This window comes from Mycothermus thermophilus (assembly GCF_041956435.1).
Source record: "Mycothermus thermophilus strain CBS 625.91 unplaced genomic scaffold VTJ04scaffold_4, whole genome shotgun sequence".
Taxonomy (NCBI): Eukaryota; Fungi; Ascomycota; class Sordariomycetes; order Sordariales; family Chaetomiaceae; genus Mycothermus; species Mycothermus thermophilus.
The window spans coordinates 850,606-878,548 of NW_027191430.1; the positions used below are offsets into that span (position 1 = coordinate 850,606).

Below are 27,943 nucleotides of genomic sequence, written 5' to 3' on the forward strand. Positions count from 1 at the left end.
CGAGTTACAGCCTGGGGAAGAAAACGAGGTTTGTTCGGAAGGCCCGGGACCGTCACCATGTCACCACAGAGACAATCTTCTCGCATAGGTTCTCTGCAATGTCCCCTGCATTCTTCTCTAGGAGAGCTCATATCAATCCCAGGAAGGTTGTCAGACGAAACTCAGGGGTGGTAAGGCGGAACTTCTCGTACTTTCAGATGGCAATCATTTCCAGAAGTAAACAGTGTCAAAGCTAACCTGGCAAGACGATTGGCAAATGCGAACATGGCCTTTGGGTTGTTGCTGATACTGAATGCTACCTTGTCTGACATCTGACAGAGAATATTGGCGTTCTGCCTCCCTGATGCTTCCAAGCATGGGGGCCAAGAAATCCTTCGTATCCCGATGCATGCCGCAGGTACGAGTGCAGCTTTCTGGAATGACACAACAACCGGTCAGACCCGAGGTGGCCGACCTTGAGAACCTGGAAGAATCTGGAACTGACCGATGAACAACTGTGACACAGCATGGAGTCATGTGAGGGAGGGTCAAGGCAATATCACAATGTCCGGGCGTCTTTCCACAGTACAGAGGAGCAAGTACAGAGGAGCAGTGGAAGGAGCACGGCGGGACCGGTAGAAGTACATACCATCTGTTAGTGCAGGCCGGGCTTTTTGTACATACATACGTAAAATCCACCCTGTCGACTACTGCCTTTAACACTGGTTCATATGAGGGACACCGACAGCAAACGTGCATGCCATTTTCTCTCATCGGATCACGGTCACTGCTCGGTGACTGCCGAGCAACTGGCCTCAACCACAATTCTGGAACTCATCAACTCAGCTCAATGGAAATTTCCCGGTCTCTCTCTCACGCGCTCACCACATCCTCCCTCGCTCTCTTCGTGTACACCCCTGTTGGGACCGCGTGATAGCCAAGCTCGCCGACCTTCAACGCCAGCTCACTCCGCCATTCCTCCCCTTTCGCAACCTTCTCCACCGCCCTGGCAAACGTGTACTCTGCCTGCCAACCCAACTCCCTCTGCGCCCGTCGGGAATCGTACACTCGATCAATCCGCTTCAGGAACGTCCATCCCTTTCGCGCAAACACTTCCTCAATCCCCGGGACCACCAGCTCACACACCTGCGCCACCTCACCTCGGCCAAGGGCGGCCAGAACCTTGTTCTCCGCCTCCCCCCGGTCATCATCCCCATCCTCATCGCCGCCGCCTTGTTGATTCCCCAGACGCAGAAACGGCGACGGCGCACTGAGTACGTACTTCCCCCATCCAACCTCCTCCGCCTTCCTCACCGCACAAACACACGCCCCAACCAAGTCCGCCAGATCCACTCTCCGATATGCCAGCTCCAGGACCTTGAGGTTATCCCCATCCATCATGATCCTGCCGTCATCATCGCTATGACCATGACCCTTCACCTTCCCATCCAACCCAGCGGCAGCCCGTGATGACTGCTGCTGGAGAAGAACCTCCTTCGCATCATCCTCCTCAGGAAAGAACCTGCTTGTCCTCAACACAATCACCGGCAGGCCCGTCTTGTCGTGCACCAGCTTGCACAGATCCTCCGCAGCCGTCTTGGTGACGCCGTAGATGTTCTTCGGCTGCGGGGCAACCGACTCTGTAATGAGCGCAGCCGGCTGCCCCGGCGGCGGCGCTAAAGCATGTCCAAACGTCGAGGTCGTCGAGATGTAAATGACCGTCTTCACCGACCGTGTCCCCACTAGTACTTTCTTCCTTGTCTCGACAACCTCCTCCAACAACACCGCCGTCCCCTCGCAGTTGACCCTCACAAACTCAGCCAAAGAGTGCGTGCCAACGTGCGGCTTGTGCAGCGCGGCCGCGTGGATGACGTGTTCGGGCTGATGGCGCGCCAGCACGTCCTTGACAAACGACCGGTCTGCGATGGACCCGACCTCGGTGGTGGTGGAGTTTGGGAGGATGTCGATGCCCACGGCCTGATAGCCGTAGCTTGGCAGGGCGAGCATGAGGGCTTTGCCTAGGTGGCCGGAGGAGCCGGTGACGAGGATGGTAGGAGTTGCGCTGGGCATCTTGGTAGTGGTGGTGGTAGTTGATGTGTGCTTGGCTCAGGGGGGTGCCAGGATCGAGGAACACTGTTGAGGAGAGTGCTGAACCATGATGACACAAGCGACGATGATGGTGTAAAGAGGGTTTATAGGCCTTCAAGTTTGTACTCACATAGGTCCTGGTGGTGAGTCACGCCGACATGATGAGGGATGCCAGCCCCTCTCCCGGAAGTTTCTTGAGCGTCATGGGGTAGCATCGACACCCACATAGACACGGCCTAAGTGGATGACTCTTAAACCCACCCTGAAATGGGAATGCTGGACATAGACTCTCAGTCAAAACGCAGTCACAGAATAAAGTCACTGTAATAATCGAAGCAACCGTAATGCTATCATGTGCTTTATTCCTGAATATTAACTGTCTCGCTAGGATGTGGACATGCAGACGAGCTACTGTTACCACGACAACCAAGGGGAGGCCAGTGTTGTGTCATCGAAGAAAAATCATGGTTGTAGCAATACTAACAAAAAGTTCCTACTGGGAATTCTACCCAAAAGGCATACACAGTAATCCTAGTACCCATCCCGACACCCAACTCCTCTTCCCAAAGAACCAGACAACAACCCTAACCACCCAACACTAAAACGATTCAACCATTTAGACAGGGCCGAAGATACTGTGCAATCATGTTAGCTATTGTGTCATTCCGAGGGGTCCGTACAATTGGGGAAACATACGTCTCCATGATGATACCCGTAATCTGGTACGGGCAGGCGTTGGAAGCGGGCCGGCGGTCCTCGAAGTAGCCGTAGCCCTTTGCGGCGCACTCGCGGGGAATGCGGATAGAGGCGCCGCGGTTGGCGACACCATAGGTGAACTGGTCGATGGCGCCAGTCTCGTGGCGGCCGGTGAGACGCTTCTCGTTCTCCTCGCCGTAGACGGCAATGTGCTCCTGGTGACGGGTGCCGAGCTTGGCAATGGCGGCCTCGATGTGCTTCATGCCGCCCTCCTCGCGCATCTCCTTGGTGGAGAAGTTGGTGTGCAGGCCAGCGCCGTTCCAGTCGCCGGGGATGGGCTTGGGGTGGACCGAGACCTTAACGCCGAAGTCCTCGGCAATACGGTGCAGGAGGAAACGAGCAACCCAGAGGTGGTCACCCACTGCGAGATGGTCAGCAACGAAATCTGCAATACGGGATGTGAAGTGTGGAACTTACTCTCAATACCCTCGCAAGGGCCAACCTGGAACTCCCACTGGGCGGGCATGACCTCGGCGTTGGTGCCAGAGATCTTGATGCCGGCGTACAGGCAGGCGCGGAGGTGGGCCTCGACAATGTCGCGCTGGACGACACGGCCGGCGCCAACACCGCAGTAGTAAGGACCCTGAGGAGCAGGGTAGCCGTTCTCGGGCCAGCCGTACGGGCGGCCGTTGAGGTCGAGGAGAGTGTACTCCTGCTCGAGACCGAACCAGGGCTTGTGCTCGGCGTGGGCCTCCATCAGCTTGGCCGTCTCGTGGCGGTAGTTGTACTTATTCGGGGTGCCATCGGCATCCCAGCACTCGCAGAGAACAAGGATGTTGGGGTGGAGGCGGAGCGGGTCGGGGAAGACAGCAACGGGCTTGAGGTAAACGTCCGAGTTGTCGCCGGGGGCCTGGCCAGTCGACGAGCCATCAAAGTTCCACAGAGGGAGGTCCTCGGGCTTGTAGTCCTTCTCGGGGAGAGTCTATAAGGGGTTTCGCGTCAGCGAACGAGTTCTATATCAAGGGTGGTGGCTGGAGGAAGAGCTGGCACGTACCCTCGACTTGGACCTCGTGGCGCCCTCCGAGTCAATCCAGATGTACTCGGCGATGATGGTGCCCTTCTGGGGAAGGGACTGGTACTTCTGGAGCTGTGGCAGGTGTTAGTTGAGATCCGGAAGCCAGAAAAGACCGCAGTTGCTGCGGCGGCGGAGTCGACGAAGCCGGGGTCGATTGGCGCGCGGGAATGCTCACAGTAGAAGTGTTGGAGGTGAATGATGGCGCCTGTCAACAGCAATGTCAGTCATGGCCGTTCTCTCTTTGACTCGGAGGCAGACATGTAGAGGTCCGGAGGTGTGCGTACCATCTTTGCGGCTGTGACTGGAGAATACCCTGAGGCAAGAACAAGAAACGAGAAACCTGTTGCGTCGAGGCGAGAAGAGGATCTCTCTGTCTCTGTCTGTCAAGGGAAGATGAGAATGAAGAATCGATGGAGAGTCTGAGGTCCCAGGTCCCAGGATGCGGGATCATAATGGGGTTTATGAAAGACAGCAGTGGCCCCCCGGACGGCGGTGGCCGGAGCCGGGAGACAGTGCATCCCACAGTGTGTCGGCATGGAACGGCCGATCCGAGGTGAGGTTGCGATAAGCGATAGCGGTTTTTAGCAGTTGAGAATTACAAGCAGCCATTATCTGCAACTTCCGTCTGGGGCTGCACTTGGGGTCTTGGGGAATGGGGGACAGGACTTCAGCCTGAGCTCACAGCCCACCCGGCCTAGGTCCCGTCCCGTCCACGCAGATCGGCAACGCCAGGTGCCCGCCCTGCACCCGAACACCAACCGCAGCCTAGTTACTATCCCGGAAACTCGAGACAAAAAAAACGAGGGAGGCAAAAAATGGAGCACCGCCACGCCACGGAACTCAAGCACTCCATGCTTTCAATAATTGCCGCCTGCAATGAGGCGTAGTTTGTACATAGGAAAAACACGGGATGGGCTCCTCTGTCGTGTAAGGTGACTTGATACCTAGGTACGTACCCAGAGACCGCCTCAGCTCGGCCTCGCCTGGCCGGGCCCATACACCGCCCAATCGGTCTGGTGAGTGTCTTGTGTCTCTGTGTCTCGTGCGCTGCTCTGCTGTTCTGTGTTGTACGGAGCCGTACAAAGTACTGCTGGCAACGGATCCATCCTCCGAGCTCCGTACAGTGCGAATGCAGCCCCGTAATCCTCCGTGTACGTACCTATCATCCAGCCCACCAGCCCACCTGCATCTTGCGTCCCCTTCCCCAGCGGCAGCAGCCTGGAACACCGGGGCCGCTGCGACAAGCGCATTGATCATCGCATTCCCCAGATAAGGTACACGTTATTTCTTCATGAATGGAGGAGCAATGGGAGGTGATGGAGGGGTGATGGAGTGATGGAGGGGCACAAACGGAGCGGGGGAAACAGGAGAAGGAGGGGCCATTCAGAGTGTGGATGTGTGATTGCGGTCCCGATTGCAGACCTGGCAACGACGAAACAGGGAAGCATGCGCCCTGCCCCTCCAGCAGCCTCCACCCTTCTTTCCGCGGGGGAGCCCATCTTATCGCTGCCCTCCCATTGGCTGCCTTCTCTCTCTTACAACTGAGCCCGAGTCATTGGACGACCGGCGGCCGCTCCGCACGTCGGCGGACGTCGGCGCAGGTCGGGCCTTTCCTGGGAGGCTGCTAGCGGCGGGTTTGCCGTGTGTTTTGTGTGGTTCGTGTGAGAGAGCCTCATGTGCCTCCGAGCTCGTCTTCCCGCCCGGCCAGCTGGAACCACCAATGGGGTTCCCCCCGTCTTTACCCGTTTCCTACTTCTAACGTTCTGCCGGAGTGGGATGGCGATGACAGTCCCGTGGTGGCTCGAGCCAGAACCAGACAAACCTCAAACACAGACGAGCCACCCCCATTCTTATCATCGAATCTGCGACATGTTGACATGCCATGCCATGTGCGAATTCGGCTGCAAGTCCCTGCGAGTCAGACTTCCATCATCAACGCGAAAAGAATTGACAAAAAGAACACGGAATTACTTATTCGCTTCTAGTCACAAGAGTCGCATTGCGCACTTCCGCTCTCTTGGCCCGCTACTCCGTGCTACTGTCCCACGGCAAAAAGCAACGAACCACGCTACCGGTTTCGATTGCTCTGGCACCCAAATCCCTCAAAAGTCTCTGCGCAACAAAGTCGCCACTCCTACCTCCCACTCTCGACTTGTTCCCTGTTGACACCTCCCACTCAATGGGGGTCAACGCCATGCATCTCAACCAACCTCCATCTGTTTTTTTTGTCTTGCTTGCGATGTAAAACAACCGCCCACGTCCGCTGCGGGCTAGTTTCCCACGGCATCATGGGGACGCGCAAGTCAAGGCGAGGGAATTATTGCTCAGATCCCGTCGCCTCGTAGACCCCACGAGGATGACTACTCACGAATCTCCCCATCCTCCAAGTCCTCGGGACGATGGCTGATGTCGAGGTATCTGGGTCGGGGGCGGCTCGCCCCGCGTTCCTCAGCATCGTCAGCATCGCGGCTATGGGACCCGACTGAGCGTGGGGGACTGTCGTCGCGGGTCGGACTCAGGTTCATCCTGGAAAACATCCTGACAGTCTCTGTCACCGTGTCCTCAAACTCTTTCCAGCTGCCCTTGCCCTTCCAACGGGACAGGATCTCCGACACGCGCGTGAAACTGGTGTAGAGCTGGCCGCGATTGATCCCGTCGTCGCCAACCCGTGTGTACTTCTTGTGGTTGTCGAGGCGCTCCAACACCGCAATGGCGTCGTTGATGTCCCGGAAGCATCCCCATGCCTGCAGCCGCCGGCCCGAGATGTCAGGGTCGAAGATGGCTGCCACGTGCAGTAGCGCCACATCTTTGACATCCACATACCAATCTGGCGGGTTACCTTATGTCAGCAGCTGATCGGACGAATACGGGGATGGATATGGGTCATGGACGAAGTAAGAATGAGAATAGAACGGAACATACGCGCTTGTGTCGGGCCGGCGCCTGGGATCACTTCGCCGGCACGGCCGTAGCGGTACAGCCGCCACAACCAATTCCGCCCGTCAGTTGTGTGTTCGATACCCGGAACCTGGCCGATGATATTTGACGGGCTGACAACGTTGACCTTGAAGTTCGGTCTCTGTTCCTCGTACCACTCCCACAGTTCTTGCTCAGCCCTGGCCAGGGCTGAGTTGAGAACGACATGGTTGCCGCCACTCCGCGGGTTCGTTACCGCCCGCATAGTGTCCTTGATATTCCACGAGTCATCCGTCACTTCGACGGAGCGAGGCGTCACCAGCGGTGTGGCAGCTACCATGGAGCTTGTGTACACCACGGCAGCAACGCCACGCTCCCGCTCCGCTGCCTCCAGCAGGCATGTCACGCTGGCTGCGGAAAGTGACCAGACGTCCTCCAAGGGGTTGTGGAGGCTGGGTACTGTCGGAGAGTGCACGATGGCGTGCACCCCCTTGACCGCGTCGCGGTAGAACGACTTGTGAAGCGGATGGCCGGGCCCTAAAGACACCTTCTCGAACTTCCCGGCTGCGGTCTCCGCCGCGAACAGCTTGTCGAGCTAAGACGATTGTGCCATCCACGGTGTGGCAGCCCTTACGCGGCAACCTCGGGCCAGCAGTTGGTGGATGACGGCCAGAGGGACTATTTGCGTCGCATTGATCACAAGGACCAATGCGTTGGGCGGGATTTCCACGGGGGAATGGTAGAGATTGTCTTGCTCCGCTTGTTGAGTCATGGTGAGGATGGGTTCGGGGGAAGAGAGACGGATGAGCGCGAATGTGTTGTTGTGATGTAATGACGTGTGTATCGCAAGTCTATGTTCTAATGCTGCTGGTGGGAAAATATTGTGATAATCGGGGGAAAAGCAGCACAGCGTTGAGCAGTGTGTGTTTCTGAGTTCCTTTTGCATGGACGAGATCGTGTGGTAGGTGGGTTTCATATCCTCAGGCCTGTACCTGGCTTGTGGCCTCAACCACAGGGTGTTTGTACATTTTAAAGAGCTACCCCAACTTTGCTCTTCCCACATTCTCCCCATGCACAAGCAAGTGCTGTGTTGTGAAGGAGACATTCACGGATGCCGATGTCTCGAATGAGCCCCTGACTCATCCATCCTATTTCACGAAAAGAGCAAGCGCCTGTCATCCAATGAGACTCAATTAGGGCATGGGTAATGCGGGGGATAAAGGCCGGACCTTCCGAGGCCACCAGTTTCCTAACTCGAGTGTCTCCAAACCGTCTGGCAAGAACCTTGAAGAATGAATCGAAAGAATCAGACAGGAGCTTATGATGAGGCGTCCCTGAACTTCAGGTGCAAATATCGTCTCGAACTTCTGACTCCCGATTTGGTTATTAGGCTCGAGTGACGGTGGCTCTCCCAGGAAAACGTCGACAGAGTGAGATACCATCCTTGCTGGTGCCAATAGGCGGTTCCTTACCTTTTGTATCGCAGTTATGGAATTTACATTCTCTTCCTGAGCTCAGGGCCTCCTGAATGATGGATGGTCTTTGCCGCACCCCAGCTCCCATTGTCTGAGTACGACACAACCAACGATGAGCTTGGTATGTGAACAAGAGCTACGGCCTACATTGCGGATAACCTGATGGCCGTTATTTCATCGATCGGCAGTGGACGCGGACCGACCCGCCCCCATGCCTGGACATCGGAGCTTGCCGCCGACGATGGAGGGGACTCCGACACATCCGAACCACAGCGATGACACTGACGGCTCAAGCAGGACTTGCACGCTGCTCACCCCACGGCATCGGTACCCGAGAGCTGACTCACTGTAAGGAGTATGTTCAAGCATAGATCCCGGTTGTGTGATAAGGCCAGATTCAGCATTCGACGATGTTCATGACCTGTCGGTTTTCCAAAATAGGCAATCTTCAAGGTTCACACAAAGAAACCATGTCAGATCCCACCCTAGCAGTATGACCTCATATTCCACCCCGCGAGCTCGTTTCAACTCCATGAAGTCCCGGTAGATGCCAACGAATACAAAATGGCACGAAAAATTGACGGCGCGAAATGCCATATTGTCAGTCCAAATCCTGCATGTCTAGAAAATGGGAATTCGGTTCTCTGCGGGAAAATCCTCCCAAAGCGGGACAAACCGGCGCCCATTTGGCCGACTCGTATGTTGTCTTCTTTCCCGATTCGGCATCCGACGGGGGCGTTGCAGCCAATCAGAGGACTCACCACGGGCCAAACCGGTCATGGTTCGATGTCCCGCCTGGATCAGGCCACCACCGCTTCATGTGTCATGCTCGCACCATAGCGCCAACATCGCGAGCGCGACGCCTGCCGCTGCGATGAGGACTTCAAAAAGGTCGTCATGCCGGCGTCTTCTCTCCTCGCCATCTTGTAGACATTGACAACCACCAAATTGTGTTTGGAGCAAGAGCCGTTCGCTGCAGAACTTTGAGATTCACTCACTTGCGAATCAACCCTAACCCCTGACGAACCGCCGAGCTCCTATCCAGCCTGTTGAGGGACATACCACGATCTCACTCATTGACATAACCCATCAAAATGTCGACGGCAAGGACACGTCCGATTCAGCATATCGACCGCAAATCCCTGTACACTAACCTGGAGTCTCGGATTCGGTACCTGCACTCATTCCTCGACTTCGGTGCCAGTACGTGCCTCTTTGTTTACTTCGTTCAGGGGTAACATGCCCACTAACATCTACCAGATGATATCGAGGCGTTACGGGGCGGCTCCAAATACATCCAGGCGCTGATTCCAGCCGTGGTAAATATCGTCTACCGCAAGCTTTTGCAGTATGACATTACGGCCCGGGCTTTCACCACCCGCAGCACATCTTTCGAGGGCCCGCTCGACGAGCAGCCCGACGAGTCCAGCCCGCAGATCCTGCATCGCAAGTCCTTCCTGCGCGCCTATCTCAAGAAGCTCTGCACGGACCCCACACAGATGGAGTATTGGGAGTACCTAGACAAGGTCGGCATGATGCACACCGGCATCGGCCGCGCGCATCCCCTGCACGTCGAGTACGTCCACATCGGCGCCGCGCTCGCCGTCATCCAGGACATCCTGACCGAGGCCATCCTGTCGCACCCCCGCCTGCCCATGGCGCGCAAGATCGCCATCGTCAAGGCCCTGGGGAAGGTCATCTGGATCCAGAATGACTTGTTCGCCAAGTGGTATGTCCACGACGGCGACGAGTTTACCGATGGCGTTGACTACACCCCTGTGGTTGAGAAGGAAGGGTTCCTGCACGGTAAGCGCGTGCTGAACCCCGAGGAGGAGCTATCGGAGGGTAGCGATGACACGGCCTCCCCGCCGCCGTCGCATGTCAGGGAAGATGGGTCCGTGCCGGCCGGTGTGTGCCCATTCAGTGGCATGGTCGCAGGGATGCAAGGGTTGAAGGTGAAGGAGGAGGCTAAGAACCCTGAGACTGAGTCCAAGGCGGCAGAGGCGTCGGCGTAGGAAAAGGGTTAAAAACACGGGGAAATGTTGCGGGTTGGCTTGCTGAGTATTTCTTTGCTTGACGGTTGAAACATGTTAGGGAGTTAGGGGAATGCTGGGGATGCCTAAAACCCGGGGGTCATGTGTATTTCAAGAGAAATTATTCCTTTCCACATAAATGGCATGAATAGACCAGGTACCTTGAGTCATTACTCTAAACCGTTCCCGTGTATCAACCCAACTCAGACATTATAAATCAAGACACAATGTACCCCAACAGTTTTGGTCCCATTCCTTGTAGGCTTCCGGCAGCCCTTACTTCCCCTTCGACCCCTCGACTGTTCCACCGGGCTTGGTCGCTGTGACTTGGACATACCTCCAATGCTCCTGATTCCGGTACCCCTGTGCTCCCGCAACAGTGTTCACGAACCACCTCTCCAGCCGGAACAGTTTGACGAAAAAGTACGGCACTATCGCCAGGATGTAAAACAATCTCAGCATCGGCCTAATATTGGCTGAGTAATCCACCACCTCCACGTCCACGAACCCAGCCTCCTCGAGCAGCCGCTTGTACAACCCCGGATATGCGCGAGCGTTTGTCGGCATGGCGCTCCATTTGTTCACCAGCGCCATGTCCTCGGCAGCTTGGCGCGGGGTCGACTTGTCGGTTTCGAAGAGATGATCGTATTCGAACAGGGCGATGCGGCCTCCTGGGCGCAGGATGCGGTAGAAGCCCGCAAGGACAACCTCTGGTTTGGTAGCGTGTACGAAGGTTTCCATCGTGTAGACGCCATCGTGGGACTCGGAGGGGATGGATTCGAGGTGGTGGTAGTCCATGCGCTGGACTGTCACCGCGCCGGGTGGGAGGTCCTTGGCTCGTGCTATGTTGCGCTTCGCTTTGGCCACGTGGTGGTCCATGTAGTCGATGCCGGTGATGCGGAGGCCCCGGCGGGCCATGTACAGCGCAACATGGCCCACGCCGCAACCAGCGTCGAGAACCTGTGAGCCAGGTGGGAGATTGAGGGCGAGGAACAGCTTCTCTTCCATCCGCCGAAGAGCTTTGCTGACGGGGAAGGGCCACAAAGTGCCCTTTTCGTAGAAGCCAAAGTGGCGCGTGCCTCGGAGCAACAGGCGGTAACCGATCCGAGATTCAAACGACTCATAATACTGCTCCAGCACTGGGTTCGGTTCGATGAGGGGCTCCGTGGAGCCACGGTTGTTGGTGGCCATGGCGAGGGTGCGCCGCGGGAGGACGAGACCAGGACGCGGGTAGAAATCAGGGCAACTTGAAACTTTCAAGCGCTATGGCCACCGCAAAAAGAAAAGAGGCTGAAAAAATAAATAAATAGAAAGCACTTGGAGTTGACAGGCGGCACCAGCGCCTCGAGAATTGCGTAGGTGTCGGGTTAAACAACGGAAAAAGGGCATTGTTCAGGACTCGACATGCGATCGTCGCATGTGGCCGAAGCCAGATTCTGCGTGGGTCAGCCCGGTTGGCCGGTGGATCCAAAAGCAGAATTGTCCAATGGGAGCCCGTGCCTGAAGCCCACTGCAGCGCTTAACGCTCGCGATTGACAGGGATTCCATGGCCTCGCCAAGAACTTAACCGCCTTACGATCATTCAGTCAACCTCACCTTTGAACTGGACAGACATCGCACTGGTCCGATCAGTGTTGACACACTGCGCGGCTTTAGATCTTCGAAGATTAGACCAGAGACTATGAAACTACACATATAAATCCTATAGTTTAATATCTGGAATAACTACTTATGCCTCCTCATATCGCCGAACGTCCAAGCAATGGATCTCTAAGCGTTCATGTTCGTGGCCAGGACAACTTCCGGGAGCGATTCAGCGGGGAAGCGGACAAGCTGATTTGTTCAATAGCCGCGGGTTGCGGATGTCTGCTCATCGTGAGGCTGCATCTGGCCGGCGGCACCTCGCGCCCTCTTATTCTGTCGTCTAGAGTTACCACTCATCCTCGAGAGTACCCTTGCTTAGCTGCTTGACCTTTACGCCCAGTATGCAGTTGGTTGCTTCTGAGACGTGTGGCTTCACAAGCACTGTTGTTGTGGAAGAGTCCGATGATCCCCAAGTATTACTTACATCAGACATCTGCCACTAGTTCTTGAACCTTCCCTCAGGTCCCTTCTTGCTCTTTGACCGTGTGTTGGTCGCCGGTGAGAATACTAGTTTTTTTGCATGTTTTATTTTTACATTACCCCGTTTTAATGTTCCAGCATCTGGTTATGCTGGATTCCTTTCTGTGAATCGACATCTTTTGGTCGAGACTTCTTGTCCGTCGTTTCCTGTCTCTTTCTTGTCGTTTGTGCTGATCATATGGACCCGAACACCACCTCAACCTCTGCCTCGCCTACCAACGCGACATATTACAGCGAGATCGTCGGCTAGAACCCATCTGATACAAATCGTGGAAGCATAGACATCCTTTGGGCATGTTCCATCACCATCATTCTGTGCTGTTGGGTGTGCCCGCTTCCAAACGTCCCGTCGCTCGACGACAAATGGTACCATATCCTGATTGACAAGTTCAATCTCGCATGTATTGGCCTGGTAGGCCCAGATTATCTCTTTGGAATTGCTCTGGGTCAGCTCTCAAGCGCTCGACGGAGTGTGAAGGTGAGTGATCTTGGTGTGAATCCCTCGAAGGAATGACGATAAGCCAGGAAGCTAACCAACCATGCCGTAGCTTTTCCATAGTCTAACCCGCGTTCCACAAGCAAAAGAATGGACCCTGACACACGGTTTTTTCGCCGACATGGGAGGCTTCATCCTGGTCAGCCCTGACTATCCACCGTTTCCCATCAATGCAGAACAGCTACATTACCTCGTCGAGCACGGCCACGTGGAGTTTCCGACAGTTACCAAGGCTGAAATCAAGGCAATGAACAAGATGGATGGCATGTCCAAGTTAGTTCACCCCTCACGAGATGTTCCAATTCGTTTGCTCCACCGACACCCAATTGCTGACTCGAGCCATGCAGAATCATCACGTTATGGCAGGTCTTCTGGTTCACAACGACAGAGCTCCATAGGGCCAGGCTAGGGCTACCCATGACGGTCTTTGAACTGACCGCGTTATCTTTCTCACTTACCATGCTCGTCACATCGGTGTGCTGGTATAATAAGCCAAGCATTTCCAAGCCCATTTCCCTCCTGACCAAGCATGGGAAGAGCGTCGAAGAAATTCGAGCCGCAGCGCGACACTCTGTAGGTGTCTCATCTCTGCTATACCTCTTGGTTATTATTCTCTCTGATCAGGCGACTGACTCTATCTCATTCATCCAGACTCATCCCAACTTGCCCCATGAATGGTACCGCACCCCTCTCGACTTTGTTTCCCCTTATCGCCGCTTCCGTCTCGACGTCCACTGGTCCTACTACGAACACATCACCTATCTGCTTCACCTCCCTCTTTTCTCGCGTGAGATTACTGCACGCCCCTGGGACCGCCTCCCCTCAAAAGCCTTCCTTGTCATCGAGCGGAAACTGCTGCCCCTGGCGCTGGTCGTCCTAGTCGCGTACAGTGCGGCACCACTGGTGGCCTGGAACTTTTACTTCCCCACCCATGGGGAACGGTTAGCCTGGAGGATATGCGGAGTGTACCATGCGGTGTTTTCCATGGGTTTGGGGCTGTATTATGTCGTGGAGGCGTGGAGGGTCCAGGGCAAAGTAGCGAAAAATGGTGCGAAATGGGCAGAACCACCTTTTCAGGTGAAAGGAAGCAGTATGAAAGGTGGGAATGGTGTCGACGTGGAGGTTGGCGAGGCGGTAGGGAGTAAGACAGGTAGTAGCAGTGAAAGGGCCAGGGATATGATTCAACGGGTGGTGAGGTGGCTCAGAAGTTGGAGGAACATCTCGCCGGACGGTGATCCAGATATGACGATTGGGTTACGGGCAACAATCCCGCCATTTATAGGGACGTTTGTGTACTTGATTTGTCGGACATTCTTTTATGTGGAGGACTTCATTTCGATTCGAGAGCAGCCACGGGGGGTTTACATGACGGTCAATAAGTTTCTTCCCTTCCTGGGCGCATAGAATAATTCAAGCGTAGGTTTCGCGACAATTGGGGAACTACGATTCTAAAAGAGCACTTTTGCTCAGTTGCCAACCCTTTTCAACGAAGTATTTTTAATTAGTAGAATCGAAACGGTACTCGCTCTTTGCTTCTCGACTTGCTTTAGGATCTCCCGAAGTAAGCGGTCACAACCATCTTGTGCACTTCTCATTTACAAGCCTGTCTCCCTTGAGCATCCCATCTCAGAGCCGTGAGCACCGAACTTTACCTCTTTACCTATCCGATCACACCAATCTCGTCTCCACCCCCCGCTCAAGCCACATCACCTTGCTCGCAACGCCCTCGTCAGTCTTCAAGACCTGCGCAAGTTCCTCACGGCTCTCAGCGAAGTGGCCCCAGGACTCAAAGTGCATGGGAACGAGCACATCCGCCTCGATTTCGCGAGCGAGCTGGGCGGCCTGGGCACCGTCCATAGTGATCACCAACGGTCCTGTGGGCAGCGGGGCTGTGGCCTTGCCAATGTTCAGGAGGGCGACAGAGATATCTTGGTCTACCGGTCAGTGAACAAAGGCCACAACTCCGTGGGACAGGAAGCTTACGGAATCGCTCCTTCATCTGGACCAGCTCAGGCAAGTATACGGTGTCACCCGAGAAATAGATGGCATTAGGTTTGCCATCAGTGGTACCAAATGACTCGGCGGTGATGATGAAACCCGTCACCTCGCCGCCGGGGAGGTGCTGGCAAGGAGTCCCAGTAATCTGGAAGTGCTTGGCACCAACGGTCAGGGGACGAGTCTCCCTAAGATAGAATACGTTAACAGAACTTCCTTCCCCAACATTTCGCTTCCAGCATGGTGGGGAGGGAATCACCAGGGCGTCAGCTCCCGCACTCCAGGCCGCGGAGCGAGCTTATTGGCGCCATCCACTGTCGTAAAGACATGGCGGCCATCTAGAGTCGTGCGGCCTAATTCATCCAAATTGTCTGGGTGGTCTTCATGGCTCAGCAACACGACATCGATAGGAGGCAGATCGGCCAGGCTCTTGGCTGGGGTCGCAGTCGTCTTGAGGACAACGATTCCAAGATCCCATTCTGTCCCGGCTGGAGAGAAGACGGGATCTGTTAGGAAGTTGACACCATCTACATGAATGATAGCGGTGGCGGTGCCGATGTGGGTGATGGAGAGAGGTGCGTTGAATTTTATGTCAGGGGCCATGCTCCTCGGCTTTGAGGGGGTGGATGTAGGAATGGTGATCTATGGCAGATGAAGCTGTCAGAATTGAATATCAAGGTGCGATACAACGGCGAGAGAGACACGGGAGGGCAGCCATCGGCTCGATGTCACTCGGAACTTATATGCCGCCGGGGCATCAATCCAATTCAGTTTTTGTCGGTTCGCCCTGGGTTTGACATCATCTGCGGCTGGTTTGTCAGCAACTGCGCCCAGGCTTCTGGACCTTGGGGCTCAACAATCAGGCCAAGTCATTGCTAGGCACTACGTTACTCCGAAACTGGTCCCATGATGTATAATGGCCGCAGACCGCAAGGATACTCGCCAGAGACAGCTGTACCGTCTTGCATTTGTACTCGATACAGATGGCAAGAACCTCATGAGAGGTAGACTGAGTGTTGGTTTCCCAAGTGGATTCTTAAGAGTCGTGGCAGCAACTCAGGCATCCAACGGGCATTGCACCTGCAACGAGCTATAAATTTACCAGGCTTACACATGAGTCATTCCATGTACTCTCTCACAACAGGAAGAAAACACACGAGTATCAATGGTCTTAATAACATTTGAACCATTTGGAGATCCGATGGGCACCTCGTCTTGCGTGGGGAGGGGCTGGAGTTGTGGGGGTTGCTGCAGGTTCAGGCGGCGATCCGGGCGCCAAGCTTTGCCAAGAGACTTGATGGGGACCCACGCTCTGGACCAGGCAGCCTGAGCTTGCATCACCACCACAACGCATCACGACGACCTCAACATCACCAGCATTTCCCATCCACGATTCGACCTTACCACGACCCCAAATTCGATACCCACCCGAACACCAGACCGTCTACCACATCCCCCGTTTACTACCCGGATTCTGCACACCCACCAAGACCACCATGGCATCCGATCCTGAACGCGAACAGGCCCTTGCCGCCTTCAAGCAGAAGCTTATCGAGTCTCGTGAATGGGAGACGAAACTCAAGAACCTGCGCCTCGAGATTAAGGAGTTGCAAAAAGAGTACGACCAGACAGAAGAGAACATCAAGGCCCTACAAAGCGTTGGCCAGATTATCGGCGAGGTGTTGAAGCAGTTGGACGATGAACGATGTGCGTCGCACGTTTTGCAGCCACAACAACCATATCTCCGCGCTGACACACTTTGTCTACAGTTATCGTGAAGGCCTCTTCTGGACCACGATACGTCGTTGGATGCCGGTCCAAGGTGGACAAGAGCAAGCTTAAGCAGGGGACCCGCGTCGCCCTCGACATGACTACCCTTACCATCATGCGGATGCTGCCCCGCGAGGTCGACCCGCTTGTCTACAACATGTCGCTTGAGGACCCCGGCCAGGTCAGCTTTGCTGGCATCGGCGGTCTCAACGACCAGATCCGTGAGCTTCGCGAGGTCATCGAGTTGCCCCTCAAGAACCCCGAACTGTTCCTTCGCGTTGGTATCAAGCCGCCAAAGGGCGTGCTCCTTTACGGCCCCCCAGGAACCGGCAAGACGCTCCTCGCTAGGGCTGTGGCCAGCAGCTTGGAGACCAACTTCCTGAAGGGTATGTGTTCTCTACCGTTTGCCAGAACGGCCTGCTGACCTGGTTTAGTCGTCTCCTCGGCCATCGTCGACAAGTACATTGGCGAGTCCGCGCGCCTAATCCGCGAAATGTTCGGCTACGCCAAGGAGCACGAGCCGTGCATCATCTTCATGGACGAGATCGACGCCATCGGCGGGCGTCGGTTTAGCGAAGGAACCAGTGCCGACCGTGAGATCCAACGCACACTGATGGAGCTACTCAACCAACTCGACGGTTTCGACTACCTCGGAAAGACCAAGATCATCATGGCCACCAACCGGCCCGATACCCTCGACCCCGCCCTGTTGCGTGCTGGTCGCCTCGATCGCAAGATTGAAATTCCCTTGCCCAACGAGGTCGGCCGCCTCGAGATTCTCAAGATCCATGCCGCCGGTGTTCAGAAAGAGGGTGAGATCGACTTTGAGAGCATCGTCAAGATGAGTGACGGTTTGAACGGCGCTGATCTGCGAAACGTGGTCACTGAGGCGTAAGTTATTCCTGGAGTTTTCTTGTGTCCTTCGCCCCAGTGTTTGTGATTACTGACCGATTCCTGCAGGGGTCTATTTGCCATCAAGGCCGATAGGGATGCTATCAACCAGGATGATTTCAACAAGGCAGTTCGCAAGTTGGTCGAGGCCAAGAAGTTAGAAGGCAAGCTCGAGTACCAGAAGTTGTAATAGAGGGATAGAAAGGGGCTTTGGACCAGGGTGCGGGGCCTGAACGGTGTTGCTTGGATGCCGAAGTTGCAGAGCCACGGCTCCCCTGAGGAGACAATGTCCAGCAAAAATAGACATGTCTTGTCTCCCTACCACCTCTTCATACTTTTACATGTTTACCGTTTGTGTATGAGCACGCACTGCTTGAGGTGTTGACGTCTGGCTGCCCTCCGTCCGACGCACCTAATCGATCTAACATTCAGCCTAAGGGGCGGCCCATAGATCAAGCGTTTTGATAACAAACCACGCCGTGCTTTCCTATTGACGTTGGTGATGTAGTTATTCAGGGGAATCTTCTGCCCAAGAGCATGAGCACGTGTTGGGAAATGTTGCTCGTGCCCCACCAAACAAACTATCGGATGGCTGTGCACCCTTCCATCCGGCGCATTGATTTGATGACATCATCTCGTCAACTTGCCAGCAGCCGAGAAAATACACCATGGCCCTTGCTCTGCGCCCTTTGAACAGTTGGAGCGTTGGAACGGCACTCCAGTCTCGTGGCGAGGCCTCGTGGTGACACTAAGAATAGGTGCTCAGCATGCCCTGGGGATCCCGAACTGAAGAGAGGCGAGTCAAAGCGAGCGAGACGATCTTGTGTTCTTATCTCAGCAAGCGGTCGAGAACCCGCGATGCTGCAGCGATCCCAGCGCTTCACAGCCGCAAAAAAAGTGGGCATGTGCCGCCTCGGGGCTTCAACAACACAAGCACGGGATGGCAGAATTGGAAACTTCGTGGATCCTCGTACCGAAGAAAAGCCGTCAACATTGAACTTGGGAGACAGGGACATGACATCCTCCATACCTAGTAAGTATCACAGGATCACGGGTTACATTTTGGACATCGTTTCCCTAATGTCGTGTCAAGGGATGATATCCAACATGGAAGTTGATCATGTTACGGCCAGCTTATACGAGCAGGTTGTGGCGCCCTCATCCCTTCTCCCATCCGTCCACGGACCAGCCGAATCCAGAATCCAACCTCATCCGGCTTCATCTGGTCTCATCGGAACCCATGATGACAAAGCTGACATAGGGAGAAGACCTTTAACTTACTCATGATACCTATCGGATTGCGTGTATGAGTACGTACGATATGTCTGTCAGAGCGGCAATCGGCACGTGCCGTGTGCAGGCAATGCAGGCTTCAACAGACAAGCAGTTCCTGGCAAACGGTTGGAGCGGATTCTCATCGGGTGGAATCGAATGCTGCGACGATGTGCAACAGAAGATGCTGGACCCAATCCCAGAATACGAAGTGCAAAGACCCCACCGCAGGTGCCGAGAAGTCCCACGCACGCCGTCTTTGACCCCTGAATCGGACTCTGGAAGGTTGGGTCTTACCGGCAATGTTGGGTTGTTCGCTGGGACGTCCTGCAACTCCCATGAAGCATGTTTGCGCCGGGAAAGGCAGTTCACGTTATCGAGAGCAACGCAGCCAGCAGCTCAAGCAGGTGCCCAGATAGGAAGCGTAGGCAGGTTGGTGGCGGTGAGAGCTAACCTCTCTGAGGACATACACACGTCTGGCAGATGACTTCTTGGCACTGTCGTTGCACCAACAAGATCAAGGCTAGGACCCAACGGCGACGAGTTCGACGTCGTGTGGATGCCCGTCAACGGAGATCTCTCGGCCAGCCCGCACTGCATCGTTGCTGCTGGAAACAAGTGCGAGGATCTCGACGGGAAGAATAAAAAACACCTCTCATCAGCGCCAACGAAGATCGGTGACGGTCCAGTCAGAAGCCGGGCAAAGGATGCGTGGCTCTCAGCAGCGCCACGCGGGACGAGCTGGCATTGCTGGGGCTTGGACTCAGCGCTAAAGGAGTTTCTGGGAATAGCCATGCCAACAATGTCAACAATGAGGAAAAAATCCCAGCCTCTCCCGTCTTTTGTCTGATGAAGACGGAAGTTGGCAGAGTGGAGCGATAGGACTTCGTCTGATGATGGGCAAGGGGAAAGAAAATCGTTTAGTATGTCAGGTACGTGAGTGTAAGCGTGCTTCGTACGGAGTACACCAAGAGCCGAAAAATCTCCGGCAATGGAGGCTACTGAAGCGATGGAAGAAGTCCACACAGCCTGAAATGGAAATCCGTACATCTGTATTATCGGCCAGTGGAATCAGTGGAAGGTCCAGCGCATGGGGTGAGGTTGTTGCGGTGAGGCTTGTTGTTGAATCCAATGTCAACACCCAAGAACATTGAAACAGCGAGTCAGGGCATGTTTCGAATGGTATGGGATCTAGACTCTGGGACCATGGAAGAGTTCTGGCCTTACTTCTTGTGTTAAACCTCCTCATAGCCACGGCGCAAGGTACACTACAAGAAAGCTTGAGGGCAAGAAAGAAGCAACTCTCAAAGATGTTCCATGTCAGCTCGGGCTGGTCTCCTTCTTTCCTTTCCTCACTCCCAGTCCTGGATCTCCCATCTTTCTTCCCAGGGCCATGGCGACGTGACCCTTGTCGAGCCATCAGCGCATGTGGGGCTGCAGCATTCCCGCTCCCCTCCACTTGCCATCCTCCGCCTGGACAACCATAAAGTCAAGCTCCCCAACCAGAACACCCTCCGGCGTCAACATTGATTCCTCTCCCCATCTTCCTCTCCGCCATTGCCCTTCACACGTTTGCCTCTTCCGCAGGCTTCTGCCGTATTTTGCTACTGCAGTTTTCGACACACTCTACAGTCCCTTTCGAGTCCGAGTTCCCTCTTTTCTTCCTGTCGTTCGCTTGTTAGACCGTCAAGATGTGGTATGAACAGCCCCTGAACACCCAACCCCGCCCTTGCTTCCGCTGCTTTCTGGCTGCTGTCCAGCAACACAAATCGCCCAAAATCGAAGAGACAGACTGTTGACTTGACGCTTGCTTTCCGGTAGTGGCATTTTCGGTTACGTGAATTACCTGGTGGAAAAGGACCGGAAGTTTATCATCGATACTCTGATCAATGGTATGTTCCTGGCTGGGCGGCGGCCGCTGTTCCCTTAGACGAGACGCCCCGCTGACAACTCTGATCTTCGCAGGTCTCCTACGTCTTGAATACCGTGGCTACGACTCCGCCGGCCTCGCCATCGATGGCGATAGGAAGAACGAGGTGTTGGCCTTCAAGGAGGTGGGCAAGGTTGCCAAGCTGAAGGAGCTCATTGACGAGCACAACCTCGACCTCACCAAGGTCTTCGACTCTCACTGCGGTATTGCCCACACCCGGTGGGCTACTCACGGCCCGCCGTCGCGTATCAACTGCCATCCCCACAGGTACATCGCGTCTTGACTCCCTTGGAAGCCTCCCGAGCTGCAGCCACTGACTTAGACGCCCTGCTTGCCAGGTCCGACCCCAACTGGGAGTTCTCCATCGTCCACAACGGCATCATCACCAACTACAAGGAGCTCAAGACTCTGCTCGAGAGCAAGGGCTTCAAGTTCGAGACCGAGACTGATACCGAGTGCATCGCCAAGCTGGCCAAGTACCTCTACGACCAACATCCCAATGTCGGCTTCACCGACCTGGCCAAGGCTGTCATCAGCGAGCTCGAGGGCGCCTACGGCCTCCTGATCAAGAGCGTCCACTACCCCCACCAGGTTATCGCCGCCCGCAAGGGTTCACCCCTGGTTATTGGCGTCAAGACTCAGAAGCGCATGAAGGTTGACTTTGTCGATGTCGAGTACGCCGACGAGAACAGCCCCCTGCCAGCTGAGACCGCAGCCCAAAATGTGGCCCTCAAGAAGTCGACGGGCTCCGGCAGCCTGCTCGCTCCCAACGGCCTCCTGGGTGCCGCGGACAAGTCGCTGCTCCACCGCTCGCAGTCCCGCGCCTTTATGACGGACGATGGCCTGCCCATGCCTACCGAGTTCTTCCTCTCCTCGGATCCGTCGGCTATCGTCGAGCATACCAAGAAGGTCCTGTACCTCGAGGACGATGATATTGCCCACATTCACGAGGGCTCCCTGAACATCCACCGTCTCAAGAAGGCCGACGGAAGCAGCAATGTGCGCGCCATCCAGACCCTGGAGCTCGAGCTGCAGGAGATCATGAAGGGCAAGTTCGACCACTTCATGCAAAAGGAGATTTTCGAGCAGCCCGAGTCCGTCATCAACACGATGCGTGGCCGTCTCGACATCGCTAACAAGACGGTGACCCTGGGTGGTCTCCGCAATTACATCAACACCATCCGTCGATGCCGCCGTATCATTTTCATTGCCTGCGGCACCTCGTACCACAGCTGCATGGCTGTGCGCGGTGTGTTTGAGGAATTGGCTGAGATCCCCATCGCCGTCGAGCTGGCCTCGGATTTCCTCGACCGTCAAGCACCCGTCTTCCGCGATGATACGTGTGTCTTCGTCTCGCAGTCGGGCGAGACCGCTGACTCCCTGATGGCCCTGCGGTACTGCCTGGAGCGTGGCGCCCTGACCGTTGGCATAGTAAACGTGGTGGGCTCCAGCATCTCGCTCTTGACACACTGCGGTGTGCACGTCAACGCCGGCCCCGAGATCGGTGTGGCCTCGACCAAGGCCTATACGTCCCAGTTCATTGCCCTCGTCATGTTTGCTTTGTCGCTTAGCGAAGATCGGGCCTCGAAGCAGAAGCGCCGCGAGGAGATCATGGAGGGCCTCAGCAAGATCAGCGACCAGATCAAGGAGGTGCTCGCGCTCGATCAAAAGATCAAGCAGCTTTGCGAGAAGACGTTCAAGAACCAGAAGAGCCTGCTCCTGCTCGGCCGTGGTAGCCAGTTCAGCACTGCCCTGGAAGGTGCTCTCAAGATCAAGGAAATTAGCTACCTGCACTGCGAGGCTGTCATGAGCGGCGAGCTCAAGCATGGCGTGCTCGCGCTGGTGGACGAGAACCTGCCTATCATCATGATCCTGACACGCGACAATATCTTCAAGAAGAGCCTGAACGCCTACCAACAAGGTATATTTTTTATTTCCCCGAGAATAAGACGAAGAATATCATGGCTAACAAAGTCCCAGTTGTCGCTCGTGGTGGCAAGCCTATTGTGATTTGCAACCAGGGTGATGAGGAGTTCAAGGCCAGCCAGGCCGAGAAGATCGAGGTCCCCAAGACTGTCGACGTGCTCCAGGGCATCCTGAACGTCATCCCATTGCAGTTGATCGCCTACTGGCTCGCCGTGATGGAGGGTTTGAACGTCGACTTCCCGCGCAACCTGGCCAAGTCGGTGACTGTGGAGTAAAAAAGCTGCGGAGCATCAGGCGTGGTTTGGAATGGCGGAACAGGGAGTGTTTGGGCTGAACAACGACGTTTGTTGGACAACATACAGGTAATATTGGCTATCACGCTGCTACCTCCAATGTCAGGGTTTATAGGGAATGTGTAGGCTGGGCATCAGGTCAGGGGCCACCAACTTGTGGCGATCATGGGTATGGAAAAGGCAAGGAGCCAAGGCAGGCGCAGGTGGTTGGTGCGCAGTGTTTGACATTAGTCTCTTGGTCGGTCGTATACTTGTTGTTATGGAAAGGCAATGACCAAACCGCGCCAGCACTGATGGTGATGTTTCTCTATTGGCAACGCATGATGTGACAACTCGATCGCCGGTTTCCCGGTCCGAGCTGAGCGGGTGCTCAAACGCCCCCATCTCTTGTATCATGATCATTCCCCAACGCAAGCCATACCCGACCGGCCCTCATCTGTCGAGGGATTCATCATACCTCCATACTTCCATCCAGTCTCAACCCCTCCCGATTTAAACCGTTTGAGTGCCATACCCACGAATCCGTTCCGCAAATGCCCAGCTCTGCTGCTCCAATTTCTCGTCCTCACTGATCTCAACCCCGTCCCGCGTCACCACTGCCAGGCTAAACCGATCCAGCGACCGGGCGTCGCGGTAGAAGAGCACCTTCATGCACTCACGGATGACATTTACCGCCTCCTCGCGCGTGAGCTTGGCCGCGTCCTCTTCGGTGGCCGCATACCGGCGCATGACAGGCTGAGCGAGCATGGAACCGTAACCCGTCGCCAGGGACGGGGAGGTGAACGACGTTCCGCGGAGATCGACGGACGCAAGGAAAGGTTTGTCATCGCTGTCGAAACCGGCGACAAGGATCTGGTTCCAGAGGGGGTCGAACTGGTTGCGCCGGCGGTACATGAGCTTGGTCAGGTACTTGTGGAGGTTGGCAGCGTTTAGTTGGTGCTTCTTGGACGGGTCTGCTGAGCCGGCAGAGCAGCCTTCATCTTCATAGGCCTCGTCGATGGCGAGCTCGGTCAGGTGCCGGTCAAGGAATTGCATGTCGGAAACGTCACCGCCGAAACCGACGACGGAGGTCGAGAGGAAGGGGCGAAGACGCTTGACGTCGGTGAAGCGTGCCAGGGAGCCGTAGGATGCTGGTGAGGGGAGGGGGGAGAAGGGGTTAGAGCTGGTGTTTCTACCTTCGAAAGTGTGGGGAGGGAGTTGGGAACGTTGGCTTACCCAGGTTATCGGCAGCCATGACGACGCCGTCCTTGAACTTGATGGCAATGACGGAAGTACCCGTGACAATGGGCGATTGTGTCGCCGTCTTGGGCATGCTGCTGTTCAGGTACGAGGCATCGTACGGACCGTAGACGTCGTCGCGGGGCTGGGGAAGACAGTCAGCTTGTCTGGTCTTCTGTCTGTCCGAGAAGCATCTATCTGGCACAGAGAGAACATACACGACCCCAAGCTTGCGGACGGTGATCCATGTTGGTTGGTGGGAGGGGGTGGGGAGTTGGGAGGTCAGGGTTGTTGTCGTGGGGGGTGGAATTGGCAAATATTCAATCCAACGGGAGAATGGCTGTGTCAGAAGCTTTATCAGGGACAGGCGAGAAGTTCGTCGCCGGTGATGTGATCAGGAGTGCGGCGGGGAGGTTGCGGTTAGGTTCAGTGAGGTCGACGTTGGAACTCCAAGCTGGGCCTCCCGCAGTTGGAGCTGGGTCAGGCAAGTGGGTCTCAGCTTCGCGTCCCGGTGCTGCCTTCCAGCTCACAGCGCCCAGCCTGCCTCTTGGCATGGGACCCACATCGGAATGCCAAGATTCTGGGACTGGGTGCGCTTCTGTTTGCTGGTGGTCTTGAATTTCACGTGATACCCTTCTTCATCAACAACCCAACAACTACTTCGTACACCAATTTCCATCATTGCAGAAGTTTAAACCGCGTACATAGTTGATTACTGATTGAAGTTAACTCTTTCTTGTTTCCGCAAACACTATGGGCCTTGTACAGTATGACAGCAGTGACGAAGATGAGGAAATTCAGCCACCACCTCAGGTATGAACAACATCACTCAATTCTCATCTCGGAGAAAACATACTGACCGTCATCCCACCAGACCACCACTGCTCAGCCAGAACCATCTACCTCAGTGTCTGGTTCGTTCACTCGCCCAAGCTTTGTGACAAGCAAGTCATGAGTTCACGCTGACCGCCTGGCAGAGCCCGATCCATCGACTTCCACCCAGGCTGCTCCTCCTGGTAGCACAGAACCAGAGCCTAAACCTCCAGCAGCTACTTCACACTCACCAACTCCAGGCCCAAGGCCCGTAGCAACAACACAACCAGGCCCATCTCCAGCTCCCGGTCCAGCAGCCGCTTCAACCACCCTCCGTCCCGAACCTCTAGGTCCAGCCCGGCCACCACCATCAGCAACCACAACCAACCCCCTCCCAGAACCGGACGAAGAAGCAGCAGCAGCAGAACAACCAGACCTAGCCTTTCTCTCCACCGCCGAGCCTACGAACCCCCAATCCCGCGCTGCCCTCCTCCGCGACCTCACCCTCCCGGCGGTTCCCAACCTCGACATCCCCCCATCCCCGCCCTCCTCCCCGCGCACCGCCGCCGCCGTCGACGCGCTCACGACCAAGGTCCAAAACCTCCTGCGCGTGAAGCGCACGCGCGGCGTGCACTTCAACGGCCGGCTGATCGAATCCAAGGGGATGCGCGACCCGGGCTTGCCGGATCGGTTGATGAAGTTTGTCGGGGTGGAGACGGAATTCTCATCATCATCATCTGAGGCGGGGAATGAAAAGGATGGCGGTGGTGGTGAGGATGAAGGGAACGACGTAGCGATCGCACAGTACGAGACGGTCCTGCCCCCGGCAATCTACAACCCCTACGGCTTTCCGGCGTGGGCGTACCGGCCTGCGCTGCGGAAGGCTCAAGACAAGGCGCAGAAGGAGAGAGAGCGCGGGAAGGGGGAGAAGGTTGAGTTTGTTTCTGCGGGGAGTAGTACGTTCGGCACTCCTGCTGTGGCTGGTGCGGGTTCAAGGGACGTGTCGGTGAGATCGGGGGCAGGGAGGTGAAGATGGGGACGTTTGAGGTGAACAACAGGCATCTGTAAGCAAGACTTGGGACACGGGAAACAGTATGATTTCAGGACAGAGCAGGCAGATACGTGAGGTCTTCTCTCCGAGTTCTGTAGATTCCATCATGAATAGTGTAAACCTCGGAGGTATGATCGACAGAGTAAAGTGACCTTTTCGCACGATATCAACCTGGCTACACTTGACCGGCCGTTTACCACTCATACTGCGACTTGAGATGAAAATCCGCCACTCTCTTGTTTGATCACATCCAAGACACGAACAGAGATTCTCCCCATTTGTGGCGGTTTGATTATGGTCATTAACTTTTTTTTTCTTCGTGCTACCTCTCCCTGTCAACGCAACAACTTCCATATCTCATGTCGCCTGTGGCCAGGTGAATAGTGATATAGCACCCGAAAATACCCGCCCACCAGTTCATACCCCAATAGCTTCCCATTACCCCTAACGCATGGTATCGTCGTGATATCCATATGGTATCATGCCCTGTCGAATGTGACAAACAAAAATAAGACATTAGGAACAACCAAACCCCAACTTAAATGCCCATTAACGTAAAAACCAAGAACCAAACCCAACGACCAGCTCACTTCAAGAGCTCAACCCGGAGATGAAGAGCCGGACCCATATGTTCACAAGCTCCACAGGCTGCGCTTGTGCTCCTTGCTATCCTCCCCGGCGCAGGGGATGGTCACATTAAGATCCTTCTTGACCTGCGCACCAATGGGAATGTTGGTGGTCTGGTTGACGGCAGCCAGGGCCTCGGCGAAGTAGGGGAGCGACTCGTTGGCGGCATTAACGACGGAGCGGCCCGTGAACACGAAGGGAAGAACACCGCCCTGCTCGCAATAAGGTTTCGCACCGAGGGCAGCCACCACCGGCCCATTATCGATGGTGGCCCTCATAGGAACCTCATTCAACCCAGGGCGGATAGTCAGGTTGTCGAAGTAAATGATACCGACGTACTTGCCGAGGAGGTAGTCATTGAAGGTGACATTGCCCTGAAACCCAGAGTTAGTTCGGCGATCGAGGAGACAAATCATTGGGGGAATGGTAAACCTACCAGCTCGAAGGTGGCGACGGAAGGGTTGGGAATGCGGGCAATGGCCTTGAAGTTGTTGCCGTTCTCATCGGCCTTGAGCGAGATCCAAGTAGGCTCGACCTCGGTGCCCTCCAGGTTCTTGAGGCCAGCCAGCGTGACGGTTTGCCTGAAGGTAACGGGATAGTTGCGAGGAATGCCGCTGACACGGACGGTGGTGTCGCCCTCCACGGTGACGCGGACCGACTCGTTGAGCGTCAACCACTTGTTAAAGGTCGACAGAGCAGCAACGTCCTCGATGGTCAGAACCTGGGTCACATTGACCGTCTGGAGGGCCGCCGAGGTGGTCTCGGGGAAGTTGATCCTGGCGAAGGGGGTGTGCGGCTCAAGGTCCGTGAGGTACATGACGCCCTCGAAGGGGGCAATCTTGGCGTGGACCTTGCCGTCGGACTTGATGGTGCTGTTGATGGACATGATCATCCGAGTCGGGGTAGCATCGGTGACGGTGATGCCGTCGACGATGAGCTCGGCCTCATCGAGCTTCTGCTGGGCGATCTTGGGCACGGCAACGAGCAGGCTGTTGCGAGTCAGCAACCGATGTCCCAATCGCCGGAGCCCCTCAATGAACAAGTAGGAACACAGGCAAGCAACCAGGGAACTCACATGCATGGCACAACCACGACAACAATGACGCAGAGGGCAATCAGATACACCCACCAAAACCTGACGCAGTGGCCGACGCAGCCGCGGCGACGAGGCTTGGGCGAGGCATTCTCCGCCTGGGTGACAGTGGCCTTATCCGCGTCAGCCATGGCGTTGATGTGTCTCAATTGGTGTTCTCTCCGTAGACGGTTGACCAAGGA

General features: G+C 55.6%; 14 protein-coding genes across 14 annotated transcripts; 6 read left to right on the plus strand and 8 right to left on the minus strand.

The window, feature by feature from the left end:
• Window positions 1-852: 852 nt before the first annotated feature.
• On the minus strand, window positions 853-2,049 carry VTJ04DRAFT_6014 (uncharacterized protein; the record flags this gene model as incomplete). Its single annotated transcript, XM_069364191.1, has 1 exon — window positions 853-2,049. One exon carries the CDS (start codon window positions 2,047-2,049, stop codon window positions 853-855), a length of 1,197 nt encoding a protein of 398 aa, XP_069218041.1.
• Window positions 2,050-2,411: 362 nt separating this feature from the next.
• Window positions 2,412-2,669, plus strand: VTJ04DRAFT_6015 (uncharacterized protein; the record flags this gene model as incomplete). The annotated part of the gene is made up of 1 exon (XM_069364192.1): window positions 2,412-2,669. One exon carries the CDS (start codon window positions 2,412-2,414, stop codon window positions 2,667-2,669), a length of 258 nt encoding a protein of 85 aa, XP_069218042.1.
• Window positions 2,670-2,683: 14 nt separating this feature from the next.
• On the minus strand, window positions 2,684-4,125 carry VTJ04DRAFT_6016 (uncharacterized protein; the record flags this gene model as incomplete). Its single annotated transcript, XM_069364193.1, has 6 exons — window positions 2,684-2,702; window positions 2,764-3,184; window positions 3,241-3,745; window positions 3,818-3,910; window positions 4,014-4,043; window positions 4,123-4,125. 6 exons carry the CDS (start codon window positions 4,123-4,125, stop codon window positions 2,684-2,686), a joined length of 1,071 nt encoding a protein of 356 aa, XP_069218043.1.
• A 2,073-nt stretch (window positions 4,126-6,198) lies between these two features.
• Window positions 6,199-7,526, minus strand: VTJ04DRAFT_6017 (uncharacterized protein; the record flags this gene model as incomplete). Its single annotated transcript, XM_069364194.1, has 3 exons — window positions 6,199-6,665; window positions 6,761-7,340; window positions 7,389-7,526. 3 exons carry the CDS (start codon window positions 7,524-7,526, stop codon window positions 6,199-6,201), a joined length of 1,185 nt encoding a protein of 394 aa, XP_069218044.1.
• A 1,797-nt stretch (window positions 7,527-9,323) lies between these two features.
• VTJ04DRAFT_6018 (uncharacterized protein) lies at window positions 9,324-10,244 on the plus strand (the record flags this gene model as incomplete). The annotated part of the gene is made up of 2 exons (XM_069364195.1): window positions 9,324-9,432; window positions 9,490-10,244. 2 exons carry the CDS (start codon window positions 9,324-9,326, stop codon window positions 10,242-10,244), a joined length of 864 nt encoding a protein of 287 aa, XP_069218045.1.
• Window positions 10,245-10,538: 294 nt separating this feature from the next.
• VTJ04DRAFT_6019 (uncharacterized protein) lies at window positions 10,539-11,453 on the minus strand (the record flags this gene model as incomplete). Its single annotated transcript, XM_069364196.1, has 1 exon — window positions 10,539-11,453. The coding sequence occupies one exon, from the start codon at window positions 11,451-11,453 to the stop codon at window positions 10,539-10,541; it is 915 nt and encodes a 304-aa protein (XP_069218046.1).
• A 1,111-nt stretch (window positions 11,454-12,564) lies between these two features.
• On the plus strand, window positions 12,565-14,286 carry VTJ04DRAFT_6020 (uncharacterized protein; the record flags this gene model as incomplete). Its single annotated transcript, XM_069364198.1, has 5 exons — window positions 12,565-12,627; window positions 12,775-12,864; window positions 12,935-13,155; window positions 13,230-13,455; window positions 13,534-14,286. 5 exons carry the CDS (start codon window positions 12,565-12,567, stop codon window positions 14,284-14,286), a joined length of 1,353 nt encoding a protein of 450 aa, XP_069218047.1.
• A 264-nt stretch (window positions 14,287-14,550) lies between these two features.
• VTJ04DRAFT_6021 (uncharacterized protein) lies at window positions 14,551-15,480 on the minus strand (the record flags this gene model as incomplete). Its single annotated transcript, XM_069364199.1, has 3 exons — window positions 14,551-14,810; window positions 14,866-15,065; window positions 15,137-15,480. The coding sequence occupies 3 exons, from the start codon at window positions 15,478-15,480 to the stop codon at window positions 14,551-14,553; spliced, it is 804 nt and encodes a 267-aa protein (XP_069218048.1).
• An 893-nt stretch (window positions 15,481-16,373) lies between these two features.
• On the plus strand, window positions 16,374-17,728 carry VTJ04DRAFT_6022 (uncharacterized protein; the record flags this gene model as incomplete). The annotated part of the gene is made up of 4 exons (XM_069364200.1): window positions 16,374-16,584; window positions 16,647-17,033; window positions 17,082-17,538; window positions 17,608-17,728. The coding sequence occupies 4 exons, from the start codon at window positions 16,374-16,376 to the stop codon at window positions 17,726-17,728; spliced, it is 1,176 nt and encodes a 391-aa protein (XP_069218049.1).
• Window positions 17,729-20,501: 2,773 nt separating this feature from the next.
• VTJ04DRAFT_6023 (uncharacterized protein) lies at window positions 20,502-22,941 on the plus strand (the record flags this gene model as incomplete). The annotated part of the gene is made up of 5 exons (XM_069364201.1): window positions 20,502-20,506; window positions 20,632-20,702; window positions 20,776-21,007; window positions 21,079-22,661; window positions 22,721-22,941. 5 exons carry the CDS (start codon window positions 20,502-20,504, stop codon window positions 22,939-22,941), a joined length of 2,112 nt encoding a protein of 703 aa, XP_069218050.1.
• A 15-nt stretch (window positions 22,942-22,956) lies between these two features.
• VTJ04DRAFT_6024 (uncharacterized protein) lies at window positions 22,957-23,343 on the minus strand (the record flags this gene model as incomplete). The annotated part of the gene is made up of 2 exons (XM_069364202.1): window positions 22,957-23,046; window positions 23,110-23,343. The coding sequence occupies 2 exons, from the start codon at window positions 23,341-23,343 to the stop codon at window positions 22,957-22,959; spliced, it is 324 nt and encodes a 107-aa protein (XP_069218051.1).
• Window positions 23,344-23,451: 108 nt separating this feature from the next.
• VTJ04DRAFT_6025 (uncharacterized protein) lies at window positions 23,452-24,425 on the minus strand (the record flags this gene model as incomplete). The annotated part of the gene is made up of 3 exons (XM_069364203.1): window positions 23,452-24,089; window positions 24,175-24,322; window positions 24,396-24,425. The coding sequence occupies 3 exons, from the start codon at window positions 24,423-24,425 to the stop codon at window positions 23,452-23,454; spliced, it is 816 nt and encodes a 271-aa protein (XP_069218052.1).
• A 505-nt stretch (window positions 24,426-24,930) lies between these two features.
• VTJ04DRAFT_6026 (uncharacterized protein) lies at window positions 24,931-26,020 on the plus strand (the record flags this gene model as incomplete). The annotated part of the gene is made up of 3 exons (XM_069364204.1): window positions 24,931-24,990; window positions 25,052-25,091; window positions 25,155-26,020. 3 exons carry the CDS (start codon window positions 24,931-24,933, stop codon window positions 26,018-26,020), a joined length of 966 nt encoding a protein of 321 aa, XP_069218053.1.
• A 653-nt stretch (window positions 26,021-26,673) lies between these two features.
• On the minus strand, window positions 26,674-27,892 carry VTJ04DRAFT_6027 (uncharacterized protein; the record flags this gene model as incomplete). The annotated part of the gene is made up of 3 exons (XM_069364205.1): window positions 26,674-27,042; window positions 27,105-27,657; window positions 27,744-27,892. 3 exons carry the CDS (start codon window positions 27,890-27,892, stop codon window positions 26,674-26,676), a joined length of 1,071 nt encoding a protein of 356 aa, XP_069218054.1.
• Between the last annotated feature and the right edge of the window lie 51 nt (window positions 27,893-27,943).